The 16099-nt window shown below is 40.1% G+C and overlaps 1 protein-coding gene across 3 annotated transcripts in view; it reads right to left on the minus strand.

Moving 5' to 3' along the window:
• Nucleotides 1-5162: 5162 nt before the first annotated feature.
• DKK2 (dickkopf Wnt signaling pathway inhibitor 2) overlaps nucleotides 5163-16099 on the minus strand; it is a 192993-nt gene continuing 182056 nt past the window's right edge. For all 3 annotated transcript variants that reach the window (XM_075127565.1, XM_075127564.1, XM_048847805.2), the window contains 3 exons: nucleotides 13527-13677; nucleotides 12307-12456; nucleotides 5163-11735 (listed from right to left, as the gene is read on the minus strand). In XM_075127565.1, the coding sequence (XP_074983666.1) occupies nucleotides 11485-11735; nucleotides 12307-12456; nucleotides 13527-13677 (552 nt within the window). In that variant the 3' untranslated portion in view covers nucleotides 5163-11484. The remainder of the gene's footprint in view (nucleotides 11736-12306; nucleotides 12457-13526; nucleotides 13678-16099) is intronic.

Consider the following 16099-nt stretch of genomic DNA (forward strand, 5'->3'; position numbering starts at 1 on the left):
GGGGCCTGTCATAAATATAAAGGGAAGGGTAAACCCCTTTGAAATCCCTCCTGGCCAGGGGAAAGCTCCTCTCACCTGTAAAGGGTTAAGAAGCTAAAGGTAACCTCGCTGGCACCTGACCAAAATGACCAATGAGGAGACAAGATACTTTCAAAAGCTGGGAGGAGGGAGAGAAACAAAGGGTCTGTCTATATTCTGTCTTTGCCGGGGATAGACCAGGAATGGAGTCTTAGAACTTTTAGTAAGTAATCTAGCTAGGTACGTGTTAGATTATGATTTCTTTAAATGGCTGAGAAAAGAACTGTGCTGAATAGAATAACTATTTCTGTCTGTGTATCTTTTTTGTAACTTAAGGTTTTGCCTAGAGGGGTTCTCTATGTTTTTGAATCTAATTACCCTGTAAGGTATCTATCATCCTGATTTTACAGGGGGGATTTCTTTATTTCTATTTACTTCTATTTTTATTAAAAGTCTTCTTGTAAGAAAACTGAATGCTTTTTCATTGTTCTCAGATCCAAGGGTTTGGGTCTATGGTCACCTATGCAAATTGGTGAGGCTTTTTATCCAACATTTCCCAGGAAAGGGGGGGTGCAAGTGTTGGGAGGATTGTTCATTGTTCTTAAGATCCAAGGGTCTGGGTCTGTAGTCACCTAGGCAAATTGGTGAGGCTTTTTACCAAACCTTGTCCAGGAAGTGGGGTGCAAGGTTTTGGGAAGTATTTTGTGGGGAAAGACGCGTCCAAACAGCTCTTCCCCAGTAACCAGTATTAGTTTGGTGGTGGTAGCGGCCAATCCAAGGACAAAGGGTGGAATATTTTGTACCTTGGGGAAGTTTTGACCTAAGCTGGTAAAGATAAGCTTAGGAGGTTTTTCATGCAGGTCCCCACATCTGTACCCTAGAGTTCAGAGTGGGGGAGGAACCTTGACAGGGCCCAATCCTGTAGGTATGCTCTGAGTATGTCTCAGACCTGAGACCTATTAGTCCCTGCAGCAGAAGGGCTGGATGCAAGTCACCAGTAGATGGGGGTGCAGGGGTAGCACAGCAAACCCACAAGAGATATCTGGGGGCACAGGGAAATGTAGCATGAGAGAGACAGGTATTGAACAGCAGCAGGAGAAAGAGTTTCAGCTATTAGGGCACAGACCACTTAAGTGGCTGACCTGGTTTAGGTGCCCAATTCCAGAAGAGGGTTTGTGGCTGAGGTGCCTCTCTCAGGCCTGTCAGCCTGGCACACTAGGTCAGCCACTTAGTGACGAAGCCTCTCTCTTCTCTCTGCCTCTCTCCTGGCTGGCTTCGCTGGTTCCCTGCTCAGCTTGTTGGCTTTGAGGATCCCTTTCTTAGGCTCCTAACTATCCCCATGAATTAGGGATCCTGATTGCCTAGCTCTGGGATGAGGATTGCACTAACTGGCAGGCCATCTAGGTGAAAAATATTGCAGTGCTGAGCAGAACAGCACCTAGGTACCTTGAGGATCTGGCCACTGTCTTTGTGACGAGATTAATTGAATGATACCACTCCATACTTAGCAGCGCCTGCCTTGTGTATGTTATTACAAACTTATTTGCATTGCAGTGCTGTTATTCCTGCCTAATATTTTCCCCACTCTCCTGCTCATGCCATCTTCCAGGATACCCCTTATACTTCTTAGAACAGTCTCCTTTCTGTGCATCTACCTTTCCTTCAGCTCCCTCACAAACAATGTTCATTTTATGAAACATTTGAAAAATAACTACTGTAACACTGCAGTACAAACTTAAACTCCTAGTAGCACTAAGTGTAATATATACAGACACCATTTTTTTTCTATATTAGAATCCATTCATTGCAGCAGAGTTTTGCTCCAGAACCTTTTTATTTTTTAAAAGTGGCTTCTAGTGCTTGTGAGGGTAGCCTTGAAAATATTAAGCAAAGCATACACCAGTGTTGTCTCCCTAAGTCTGCCTGCAGTCTGAAACAATAGTTTTGAATACAGCTGGAGGAAACTTCCAGAATTTCAAATTTTCAATCAATGTTTTGTCCAAAAACTCTACTTTGACCCCCCCAAAAAAATCCAGAAGTGGACCCAAAGAATTTTTAATTTAAAATGTATTTTTCAACCAAGAGAGCTGGTTAAAATTTAAATAAAAATCAAAGCTCATGAAATGATGTTTTTAAAAATAAAATAGAAAACACATTTTTTTAAAAAAAAAGTCACTGCAAAATAGTCACTGATTTTTGAGCAGCTTTAGCTCAGAGAGCTGTGAACTACAGCATTCAACACACTGTCTCTACTGTGAATTTAAATAACAATGCTAACTTGAGTATTTCACTGCTGATCAGTTTAGCATTTAATGTATTTATCCCAAACATGTGAGACGACCAGAATGTTCCCTGCAGTGCTTTCAAAACCTCCAGCTCCCCTTCTAGCAACTTCTAGAACATGGAGTCACAAGGAGCCATACTCACAACCAGAAACCCTCCCCTTATAGCCACAGCTGGGGAGAAGGTCATTCAGTGCGATGCCCCTTCCTGCAGGTGCTCACTCTGTCTCTTTCCCTCACAAGGCTCAAACCCTGTCTTCTAGACAGGTCACTGCAGTTTTCCCCTTCTAGGGATGGGGGTTTGTGTACCAAAGTCTTTCTGTACCAGCCATTCCACACAGGCTTCCAATTCACTGCATCTCCATAGTGTTACTTCTCCACTAGCTGTTAGGGGATCCCAGGCCCTCTCTTCTCCAAGTTCCAGCCCAGGGACCCCCATAACCAGCAGCTAAAGTCTGCACTATCCTCCCTTTGCAGCTGTTTCCCTAGACTGCTTCCTGTTCCTACGATCCCCAGCCACAGAGAGAGTGACTGCAGATCTCCTTCCACCAGGCCCTGCCTGCTCTCAGCTATCTGTTTTTCACAAGCTCTGCCTGTTCCTACCCAGCTGAGCTTAATCCTTTAATTAGTTGCTCGCTGGCTCCTCCTCCAGGTGCAGCTTAAGTGGTTAATTGGCCCACTTAGCCACCTTTAACCGCTTCAGGGATGGGTGTGTGGTATCCCGTACAGCGGTTACGTGTTCTAGTTGAAAAAAAATCTGTGGTGCAATGAAAACTGGGGGGCATTGTAATATAACTGGAATGTGATATCAAAATAAATAACAATTGATAGGTACTACTTGTATTATTCCTTTTGCTATTTAATTCAATAAACCCAAAGCCATCATAACATTTTCAGTTTGCTGCACTGAGGTGTAACAAAAACCAGGGGATATTGCTAAATTTACTGACCTTCCAAGCCATATACAATAATCTTCAGAAGTTCAATAGCTGGGCGTGCCAGCTGAGTCTCGGGACTTCTGCCGTGTGGCAAGGTACTGGGGCTCAGGGATTCTGTCCTGAGGGGAGCGGGGTCTCTGGGTCCCAAGCCCCAGTAGGCGCACCCTGCGTCCTGGCAGGTACCTCCCCTGGGTAGGTAGGTCTGGTAGGTGGAGAATGGGGGGAAGGGGCTCCATGAGCTGCACTTTTAACTGTAAAAAAAAAGCCACATGCGGCTCAGGAGCCACTGTTTGGCCACCCCTGTTCTATAATTTAGATCCTTCCAGCTTGCCACAGAGCACATCGGAACATACGAATTGCCATGCGGGGTCAGACACAAGTTCCATCTAGTCCACTATCCTCTCTCTCTGTGGCCAGCACCAAATGCTTCAGAAGACCGTGCAAGAAACCCTACAGTAGGCAGTTGTGGGATAATTTGCCTTCTATGAATCTTAACACCTTATAGCTAGATTGGCTGAAGTCTTGAAGCATGAGTTTTAATAACCCTTCAAAAACCATTTTAAGCCTACATTAAAATCTATTACTAATTTATTTAAATTTTTGTATGTACTGAAAAATCTCTTCATTAAGAGCCTCCTTCTGTTTGCTTGTTCAAAGAAATTATTTCCCTGATGATGGTAACAAAACCATTCCTGGCACAGAAATTATGATATCACAAGCACAGGTTTATGGTGTCATGAGACGAATTGCCTCTTTGCAAATATTTATCTTCAAGAAATAGTCCACCCCCACAAACACACAAAAGGCATATTGCATTAGTTATGGATGATGAATGGTATACTACAGTACAGCATATATACAGATGGTGCTGGAATGTTTGTGTAGTCTAGGTGTCACTGAAGAACTTGGTTAGGTTGTGCTAGAGTTGTGTCTGTTTACACTAAGGGTGTATTTTTTTCCTTGACTGGATAAATTATGCACTGCCTGTGAAAACAATACCAGTTCACATTGCCAAATGGTTACATGTCAATTCTAACTTTTACTACCAGCATTATATATTTTTAACTTTCAGGTTTTGGAGGCATACTATGCTGCATGTATAATCAAAATTGTATAACAATGCATATCCTGTAGAGGCTTTGTGATGGGCGAACCTCAAAAGGTTTGACAGTAGGAGTTTGATTTGGATAAATTTTCAGAATTCTGTATACTTCTCTAAAGTATCTGAACCTTCTGAGTGCAAATTTTGAACTGGAAATCTGATGAAAACAGGCTCGCTAGTGGGAATTTTTGTACTAAGATTCTACTTCCTGTCAGTACTATGAGAACAGCCTTGCTCATGCTATTTTGGTGCTCCCATTTCCAACCCTGGCCAGAACAAGAAAGTCCAGAAGTGCACTGAAATTAAAAACAACCTGACAAATCCCTAGATCAAGACTGTCAGTATGATGCATGCTGTGGTCACTCAGAACTTCATAGCAGCAGGGGGACAGAAATCAGATTTTCCTGCTCCAGAGCTACAGTCTTTTACCTAAGGAAAACCTCTGTTAGAGCACATATGCTCATTTCATTCTCCACTGAATTACACACACACAAATTAGTGTAATTTCATTGTCTTTAGTGAAGTCATAGGATTTATTGTCCTTTACATCACTTTTTGTATGAACACCCATCCCCACCCAGTTTAAAGGCATGGCCATTATATTCAGTAGCAATGGTAATCAGCACTGACTGTCAAAGAATAATAACTTTTAAATGGCTTAAACCACTAGTTTATTGGACCACGCAAAGCAACTCTTCCTCCCTGACAATTGGCTAGCTGCATGCCATATTTGAAAGGTTAAAATTCAGCCACTTTTCATCTTCCCCCCAACAAACGGACTGAACACATTTTTAAAGCACATACATTGAATTTTTTATTCCATCTTAAATATAACTATATTACTACAATAGCTAGAACTTCTCAAATAATGAGGAAAATAGGTTTAAACATATTTGCAACTAGATGGCTTGATCTGAATTTGCTGCCACTCATGGGGTTGTTATTTCCAAATATTTGACCTGTCATTGGCATTCATGAATGTATTTGTGTTGTGTATATAGTGTGTTATTCATGACTGTTTACATTTGTTATTCTCCTGTGAAAATGTCAGTCACTCAGTTAGGGAGCAGAACCAGTACCAGGCTATTCACAATTTGTGATTTCTGGTTAGTTGTCGTGAACAGTTACCAATCTGTTTGCAAACCATCCACAGTGTAAAAATCACTAGCCCAAACTAGTCAGCAAATATGGATGAAAAACATATGCAATCTCAGAAAGGCTTTGTGAATTGATCACCAGAAAAAAAGGGGGGCCTAAATTCATAACATTTTTGGTTTGTTAATCACCATTTGAGCTGCTTTGACAATAACAATGTGGAATTTGTGTACCTGGGAGCCCAGGACTAACATTTGTAATCTGCCTATCATTTTGAAAAGTATTTTTACAGTTAATTGTGGGGTAGGGGATTTTTTGCTAGCATCTAAGTTTCTAAATTGTCTTTTTCTTTAAAAATGATCTTGGTACATTTCAAAAGGTTAATTTCTACTTAAAGATTCATTCCTCTGCTTTAGGAAATGCATCATGCACCAAACTTCTAAACAGTCATAGAGCAAGCTGGTACTGTTCACAACAAGAAGTTTATTTGTACCAGACATTTGCAAATAAGTCATTGACACTTGTGCAACAACAATAGCGGCTCCAAAAATAACACAGAACTGCCAGCATAAACAAGTTTCCAATGAGATCCACCGTACGTTCATCTCCAACAGGGTCAGTCACAGCAGTGGTGCTGAGAGTAATAGCGAAGGGAACAGATGGAGTTCTGTAGCGCAGCAGCAGCCACCTCCTGCTTTCTTCTCTTCCTTCCTTTGCAGCTGCCTTTCAGCAGAAGGAGGTGGACTGGGAATCCCAGGTCACCAACAGGCTGTTGTCTATGGTAACGGCCCAAACGGAGTGTTTTTCTTAAAAGTTTTGACACATCCAAGACCTGTAGAAACACTGAGGTTTGAATAGGCCAGAAAGCCATGCCTGGTGCTGCTGGGGGAAATGTCGACTTTACATTTTTAAAACGATTTTTTCCTAGTTTGTGCCTCCCACCCAGGAAATCGCTGTTTCCCTCTCTGGGCTTTACTTCCATCCCACTCCATTCGTATTGTATTGAAAGCCCTTAAGGGTAATCTGCAGGGATCTCACACAGCAGATTCTCTTCTGCCCATTCCCGGAGGGTGGAGGTGAGACTGGGGCTTTGCAACCAGAGCAGCTCCCTTTCTCCCCTGTCCTTAGGCCTTTGCGTAGGGAGTATCAGCAGAGGAATCCATACCCCAAGCACCTGATAACCTCTGTCCTGTCCCTCCTCCCTTCAATCACTCCCTATGCCTCTCTCTCATCTCCTACTATGCTGCACTGAGCAGGTAAGCAGCCGACTGGCAGAGCAGTGAGAGGGCACAAGGAGAATGAGAGGAAATATTCTGCTACTCAGCAACTGTGACAATGGCCAACAGAAAAGAGCAAAAACTGTTGAGGAAAATTTTTTCCCTTCTCCCAACCTCATCTGCTGACTAGAGCTGGTGGAAAAAAAAGAATCAACGAAAAAATTTGATGGAAAATGTTTTTTTTTTTTTTGCTGAAACAGAACTTTCCTTGGTAAATGTCTGTTTTCTGTACTTTTTTCCACACAGGTTTTTTAGGTTTTCAAGAAAAAAATCTTGAAAACCTGAAAAACAAAATTTTTCAGTTTTTGCAGGTGAGGTGAAGAGCAGGGAAGGCAGGATAGAAAGAGGATGGTAAGGGACATAAGAAACCAGGGTGAAATGTTGACCCATGTTTTAGGAGTCAGATGCCACATTTGGAGGGTCTGTGCTCCATATTGCAATATCAGAAGTTATGGGGATAAGTGCATAGAAATATTTTAATTGCTGTCATTTAAAATGTTTAAAATCCATAAATACCATAGGATGCAATACAATGCACTCAGGACAAAGGTGGGTGATGCAACAATTCATATACTATGTATGTAATATGATGTGATGTATGTTTCTATGCTGTTATGCCATTATGTGGTAAAAATGTATTCATTTTAGAGAAGTTAATGAGTATTTCTGAAAGGAGATTGCATCTCTGCAGCTATTTGGGGGCAATAACTAGAACACCCCAGTTGCTTAGCAACAGTTTCTTCAACTCTTGTTTCATGATGTTAGGCTTTTGAAATGTCATGGTGGAGCCAAATTCAGCCTTCAGTTTATTCCGGTAGCAACTCAATAAAGTCAGTTCTTTTTTCTTCTTCTTCTTTTTCTAAATGTTCACAACCCAATTTTGATTTCAGAACATTTATTTCTGATTCAAAATATTGACTGAACAGTTTCTATACAAACAAATTTTAGCCTATGAGCTCTTCGCATGCTGTTCACTTCAGCTATATGCTATTTATTATTTGTGGTATGTGATGGTTTTCTGTGGCCAGTGTTTCTGCTCCCTGATTGGATGATTGATGGCTTGTATTGAGCAAGCCAACTCCCACTTAAGTAATGGGGAGCAGCAGATGTTCACAGTCTTGAAAAGCAGGCCATGAATCTTTTTTCAATAAGAGTTTAACAAAGGGCATATACCAGACAATTAATAGCAAATAATAGATTGCAAATCCTTTTGGTTTTGTACGTACACCACTGTTCACAAGAGAACATTCCATTCTCCAAGAATTCATGTGAATGAAAACCCATTCATACAAATGGTTGCAAATAACAAATAAAAGGGATACAGACATAGTGGAACTGATCAGCTGTTCAAAACTGGAACAAACGTTCACAGACATGGCATTTGCAGTATTTGACCAGCTCTGCCTGAGAGCGGACTTTGACCCTTTATTAGCAATTTGTCAGTAGAAGTCTTTGATTTTGTCATATCTGTTGTTTCATTATGGTAGCATTTGACTGGTCTAAGATGTTGCCTATCTTTGTGACTACATTTCAGTTAACCAGCACTTACATGCTGTGATTAATATAAATATGCCATATTGTTTGAGTACAATCTCTGGCTATTTTCTATCTGTGTTCTCTTACCATTGGGTATCTGAACAGCTGTTCTATTTGATTTCCTAGACTCTGGATATTATATGCATGCAGATGGGGGTATTTTTATTTTAAAAGTAGTTATTCTTGAAAACCAATGGGGAAAATTCTCCTCTCAGTTGCATATACACAGTTCTCATTTAAGTCAGTGTTGCATAAATGACACTACAGATATCTGAGAGGAAATTGACTACAGGTTCCACCATATCATAGTGAACAGATACCATTAACTTGAAAAGTATCTCTGCTTCCTGAATGAGCAGCTAAAATAAATGTTTTTTTTGTTCTTTAGGCACATGTATTAAAGTAAATGGCAAAACTCCTATTGACTTCAACATCCAGCCTGTACAGTATACAGTGTTGCCAACTCTTGTGATTTTTGTGGAAAATTTCATAATATTTGGTAGGCTTTTTTTCTTGTGTTTTTTTAAAAACCCCTACAGTCAAGAGACTGCCTGAAAACCTCAGCTTTTAAAAAAAGTTTCTAGCCCTCTCAGTGCTGTAAAAAATATGAAAATATGAAACAAAAGCACCCTAAAAATCCAGAAGCCAGATGGCAACTCAAAAGAATCCCAATTTTTAAAAAATATCTAATGATTTTTAAGCCAATCTACTTATTTTGCGGCCTGACTCATGATGTCTTGGCAATACTAAGTATATCTTTCAATCCACCCCATTCAATAAAGACCTACACTTAAACAGCAGGCAAGGAATGTGGGTAAATATTTTTGGGAAAAAGGACATTTAATATATTTCATCTTATTATACATTATTTTTCTAAATTACAAAGTCATCAGGCAGCACATATATTCTGCTACAAAGCTTTTTGTAAGAAATATCTCTATAAGAAAATACATCTCATTAAACATTTCCTGTAAATAAATTACTCCAAATACTAAGTTTTGTGGCGAGAAGGGGAGGTTATGCAGAAGTCAGGACATAAGATGCAAATCACTGGGGAGGCCAATTCCGCAACCTCCTACTCACATTGAGTAGACACACTGAAGTGAGTGAGACTGCTCTTATATGTATGTGCTGTTATGGTGTACGGGTTTCAGAATTGACCTCTATATTTCAGTTGTTCTGCTGAAATGATTCACCTTACAGACCTTATTTCTGTTCTCAGTTGCACTGAAGAAACTCCATTGAAGTCACTGGAGTTGCAGTAATATAGCACTTGTGACAGTGAGATTGGAATCAGATCATCACTTTTTAAGGAATATGAGAGCCTATTTCTACAGACCATTCCCTTTATAACAATAAAAACTGGCTTGCATATGAAAAATATTATCCTATAAATCATTCTCTTTAATCCGATATATACGTTGGAATTTAGATTCTTATCAGAGATACAGGAAGTGTAGTTCAGATCTGATTTCCAGTAAGAAAGTTTGAGTCAGAACATGTATCTGAACCATTATTTGTACAAAAGGCACAGGTGCAGAAATGCAAGGGTGGGGAAAGGTGCCAAAAAGGGCGGGGGGGAGGGGTCAAAAGTTGGTCTTCACAATTAAAGTCAAGTACTCTGCTGTACCCAAGCTGTTTGGAACTGATTAACCAAAGGGGAGAGCCATTGTCTTATAAAATGTGGAAACAGATATTTCAGTAAGTTAATTATATAATCAGATGTTTTTTAAAGAAATTCCGGTCTCTTTACTAACATTTACACAGATAACATTCTTTAAAATAAGTGAGCAAAGTAAGAGGAGGTGCAAAGGCATTAAGAGAGAAGTCAGATGGTGGACATCCTTCGTTTTAGCCAGTTCACGAACAGGGTAGTTATGTTAACAGATTTCTTTAGCCATTGTAGTCAATGTGAATCCACTGTTCACAACAATATCCAAACTGTTAGCATGCATTCAACCAGAACCTGTTCTCTTTTCAGTCTGAGCTGTTGTGTCAGATCTCATGATGATTTGCAGCATGTCATAGATGATAGCATCACATGTCACTGTCTGTTCTTTAGGAGAGGCGATGAGATGCTTGCAAAAGTCAACTTTTTAATTTTTTTGCTGATTGTGTAAGGTGAATCCAATCCATTTTAGCCTCTCCAAACCATAGAAGAACCAGATTTACACTAACAGCCTATTGTTACTGTTATAGTATAAAACTTTTAATTTATTAGCATGCAATCTAATTGTAGCAGATGCATGCAGCATCTCTTATAGTTAAGGTTGCAAAACAATTTCTGTTATCACCTTCCATATTCAGATGTTCATAACTTTTCCAAATATCATCTTTATGGAACTATCTATAATGCAGGCATGTTCTGAGAAGAAAACTATATTTAGTAGCTCAATGAGCAACTGAATGGGTATCATTCTGGATGCATCATGCACATATTTTGCTTTTTCTGCTCAGCCCATGTATGCTAGCAGTATACTGAGACGAATACAAGCTATTAATTATAGTAACTGAAGACGAACCGATTAAGGCATTTCAGTTTAAATATTTATAGAATTATATATATATATTTCAAACAAAAAACCCTGTTTAAATGCCTCTGATCAGAAGAGCTGCCACTGGTGTTTTGAAATCACTATGTGGTGAGATTTTGCCACTCCCACTGGGGCCTGCAAAATCCAGCGCTCTTGCCCTGCAGGAGTGCTTTCCTTTTTCAAGTGACAGCCCTGATTAACAAGGTGTGTGGACATTCACAGTAACTTTTATTCCCATTTCTAACAGCTGCGATTTATCACTAATATTTTAGTAGCCAATAATGTGTTGACAGAAAAAGTCTTCCTGTAAAGCACTGCTTTGTGTTGGAATATGCTGTATACAATTTATTTAACAGTCTATTACCATGGTGGAAACCTATCCCACGCCTAACACTGAACTCTTGAAAAGTCATGGGACCATGCAGCTTGATAAATGTCAATAATTTCCATTGTGCTTTTTTATAATAGCATTTTCCACAAACTGTCAAAATTATTTACACAAAGAAGTTGCATAATGGAAAAACTACCGCCGCCATCGCATTCACCTCCCGTTCAAAACAAATGCAGTTTGGGGTGATTTCTATTCCTACCACAGTCGTTACTTTAACCATTCTGTGTTTATTTACAGTCCTCATTTCCGACCATGCTGCAATGCAAATACACAAATTCACAGTCTGTTCGTAACATTTTTCCAATCCTCATTCAGATTTTTTGACATACATGAAGTCTTGATTTAGAAGAATAAGTGGCATCTTTCCATACTTTGCAAGACAGCCCTTTAGCACAGTCACATCGCTGGAAAATCTCCAAGCCGTGAGAGCCTTTCTTGCGCTGTTTTGTACACACCTCCCCCTGATGCAACACAGGTTTGCAAATTTTGGTCCAGAAATGGCGAGCACAGCAGTACCCCTCAATGCAGTCTGATGATCGTAAGCAGGGGTCTCCTTCATGCCCTAAGAAAAGCAACCAAAATATTTCAGTGCCTGAGACAGAGTGAAAGTATAGATTCAGAATGGTCTGGCTCGACGCTGACTAAGAAACAGAGGATATGATACTCATCGGCTGGTATTTGAAGTGCATAAACACCAATGCGTGGTGGGAGTTAGATGCAAGGAGGATATCAATACAATCTACTGTAAGGCCTAATAAGGAGAAGTTCAACTAATGAAGTCTCATGGTCACAAAGGCATGTGTTACATATTGCATGACCATTACAAGATAAGTAAGGTGTGGCCTGCACAGATTGCACAACTGGAAAATACACTTTCACACCACATCTGACACATGGCTTACAGTAAAGGAACAAATGCTATTCCAAGCACAGAGGCTATGAGTGACATATACAAGCAAATTAGTATAACTGATTTGTGGTCTGTGAATTCCTGAGATATACAGATGATGACAATTCCAGACCTCCCAACATTTCATAGCAGATTACTGTAAGTCAGCCTGGTCTGCGTTGCTGTATCTTGTCTTTCTACAGCGAGGTGAATGAACTGGACTATATTGCAAAAGCAATCCTACCTTTTATGTGTGACAGCTTGGACTGTGGTCTCCCTAGATTCTGCCATCCCAAGTCCTTGCTAGAATAAAGACCGTTTTTTTTGTTGCGTGGTCCTTCCAGCGCAGGGATGTGTGGAGTAAGGATGCTTTCAGTTACTGGTATGCAAATACCTATGGGAATGAGATGTTAGAAATGGGAAGGCCTATTTGAAGGTTGTGGTAGAGGCTGAGAGGCAGTGTTGTCCAGTCAATAGGGAACTGAACTGAAATTCAGGAGGCCTGGGTTCTATTCACGGCTCTGCTAGTGACCTTGAGCAAATCACTGCATCTCTCTGTGCCTGTGTATTTCCCCTCCCACCATATGTCTGTCTTGTTTATTTGGATTCAAGGCACTTTGGAGAGGGACTCCAAATCCTCTTATAACAGGAGCTTCAATCTCAGGTGGGGCATCAGCAATATAAACAATAACAAGAATAAGTTATAACTTCCAAGGCGTCATTTTAGTGGAGTAAGACCAGGATGAATTTGGTTCTTTACATTTATTGAAAAAGAATGGTTGTCCAATTTGCTATTGAATCAGTGAATTAATCCATATTTTAAGTAATCTGTCAGCCACCCATAGTTTAATCATGAAATACAGGTTTTGTTAAAAAAAACCTAAACACCTAAAAGAATGGGGTGGGGTCAGAGAGGTGGTTCACAGTACCTTAAATGAACAGAAATGTACTATGATGTTGCAGAAAATTCAATGAAAAGGGGGATTTAAAAAAACAGTAAACATTCCCCTGGTGTGTTTGACATTGTATTAGTGTGAAACACAACTGCACTGCATTAACACAAGAGTCACGAATCTGACCAGTCACTGCATGACTACACTCTAAATGGTTAGTTATGCATCGAACTTCCTATTGCCACATGCAAATACAGGTTGAGCATGCAATCAAAATGACTGCACCCACAAATAAGGCATACAGTTGCCTACACAGTTTTGAAAATCATGTTTCTTACTAGCAGAGCAAAATCACAGAATCTCTTCTAATCATAAGGAAGAAAGAATATGACATACTTATACAATCCCTGTGCTATAAGTTTTTTGAGATGTTTCCTCTGAAGAAGGAATTGTGGTAACCCAAACAGAAATACTACTACACATGTCCTCTGCTTACATATATTCTCAATATATGCCATTAAACCAGTCACTGTCATATATAAAAGGAAAACAAGAAGAGTTGCTTAAGTACCATTGTTACAGCGGTTCCCAGGGCAGCACATGCCATCTCTGTGGCAACGCTTCTTTTTCCTTCTGCAGATCATGCAGGCAGAAGTAGCTTGATGAGGACTATGGCAGTATCTCCCAACTTCACATTCTTTATCATTAGTGCAAGGGTATGCCTGGTCAAGAAAAAAGAAGGATTTAAAATAAAGTAGTAATGCACAATAATTCTTAATTCATATAGTTCACATCATATTAGCAAAACCAAAACAAGAAAAACAAAATGTGAGAGGTATGTTCAGAGGGAAGGGGGGAAGGGGGAAGAATTTATCAGATCCAAGAAGGGGCCACAAGGGGGTGAAATTAAGGTGTGCTTCTCTATGGCAATTTACAGTTGCCAGAGAGGTCATTCAGGGACTATGGCCAGCTTTCATAAGTTCGAGCAGCCCATAGGCTGCTCTAGCTGATGTTGGAGCTGTGGCAACTTAAGAATCAGGAAGCCATAACCAGATCCTTAATAGCCTTATTCCTTCTTATATCAAGCATATCTTGGTGCAAGAGAGAATCTGGCCTGTATTTTTTAACGCATTCCAAGTAATTAATACATAAAACCTCAGTAATCCAAAGTAAGGAATGAGCAGTTTTATCTTTGGTGGAGATCTACCTGGAAGTGAGTAAAACTCCCAAAGTGTCCTCTGCACTGGATCTTGTCTAAAAATGGGCTAAATACTTAGGTGGCATCTTTACTTTGAAAGGTTCCAAATTCATGTCAAGAACATGGATGAAGAGACCTTTCCCATTAGCCCATGATATTTACACTGAATACTCCCACATTGGTACAAATTCTTCTTTTGCATGCACACTGTTCCCACTGACACCTATCAGTGGGATCCTTTGAAAGCAAACAGTATCAACATCCTCCTAGCCTTACTGCCACTAAGGAAGGAACACATGGAACACTCCTGTATTCATCAAAACCACAATTCTCTTCCACTAAGACCTCCCTTTTTCATGTGCGAATAGCAGAAGATGGCTCTAAGGAGAGAGAAAAAGAGGCTTTGTCCTTCCAGATCAGACATAATGCTTCCATGAGATCCACATAAGAACCCCAGATCATTCCCGAAATCCTACTACTGGCTCCCAAGCAGCTGTAATTGTGCATCACTGCTGTATCTGACTAGTGCATATTAAATTATCCTTTCACTTACACAAGCAAATATATATTGTTATGTTATCTCACATTAATTAATTCAAGACTTTCCACACACGTGCTTTAAAATTATATTCAGTGTTTTATTTAGTTTTCTATTTAACTTTTTGGATTTGGGATGCTAACATGTCTCTCAGAACTAGTGCTGAGAGAAAAATTAGTTTCCCAACAACTGTCAAAAAATGTTGAGGAATTTTTTACATAATTGCCCCCCCAAAATTGTTACTGAAAACAGTCAAAATGATTAATGGAATTATTTGTTTACCACAGAGGGCCTTGTTGGGCTTGTGTAGCTGTTTTCATTGCTATTTTTAGCCATACTAGCTAGATTACGGCTAGCTCAGTTATGCCTACCTGAGCTGCAAATCACACCTTTGATTTCAGTGTAGACATTCCCAAAACCTGTTTCCCAACCAAAGAATTTGCTCCCTGCACAATATGCAGTATTTAAAAAAGCCATTTTCTCACATATGAACATGCAGTAATACAAATAAACACTTGGCTATTTTTGAAAATTTAAATTTACCAGTCTTCACTCAGTGGCATTTACTCCTTCTCCTTTGTAGTTGCCTCAGAAGCTGACACTGCTGCCTCATGGATAGTGGAGGGAGAGAAGGTGGTTTGGCTGACTGGAATTTGGTAATTTAAATGAGGAGGATGAATTTAATCAGGAGCGTCCTCATCCTACACCTTACCGTATGGGGTATCTACTTCTGATTTACCTAAACCAACCTGCCTTGGCTTTCAAGTGCATAGGAATCTCAAGGAGCACAATCCCTCTCGGAGATCCCAGCATGCAGGAGAAGTACGCAGCCTATACTGCAATAAGCATATCTAGCTCTACAAGCTGGTGCAATGAGGGGGATGGAGCCATGGCCCCCTTCTTATCTCCACACACTTGTTTTTAAGGATATATGAGGAGAGCAATCTCTGGGCTTACTGGATATAATCCAATGCCTATTAAGTCATGGAAAACTCCAACTTGACCTCAGTGGATTCTGGATCATGCTTATTGAGCACTGGAACTGCAACTGTCCATTGCCTTTCCATGGGAATTGCAGAGGAAAGTAGAGGATTCCTTTGTGTCCACTTTCCTACTCAAGGACTAGGGAAAATCTCTCCTTTGGTGTTTACCCTCTTCAGTATTTGTAAACAATTATGCTCCCTTTAGTCATTGCTTAATCATGCTATAATTCCCCCATAAATCAGCCCCTCCGCCAGGCAATGTCATGATTTGGTTTGGCAAAACTTAATAAAGTCTAAGTACTTATCTGAAGTTATCCCAGCCCCTTTGATCTAGGAATTTGGCTAGAAAGCCCTTGTCACAAATATAAAGGGAAGGGTAAACACCTTTAAATCCCTCCTGGCCACAGGAAAAACCCTTTCACCTG

Source organism: Caretta caretta, chromosome 4 (genome assembly GCF_965140235.1).
Source record: "Caretta caretta isolate rCarCar2 chromosome 4, rCarCar1.hap1, whole genome shotgun sequence".
NCBI lineage: Eukaryota > Metazoa > Chordata > Testudines > Cheloniidae > Caretta > Caretta caretta.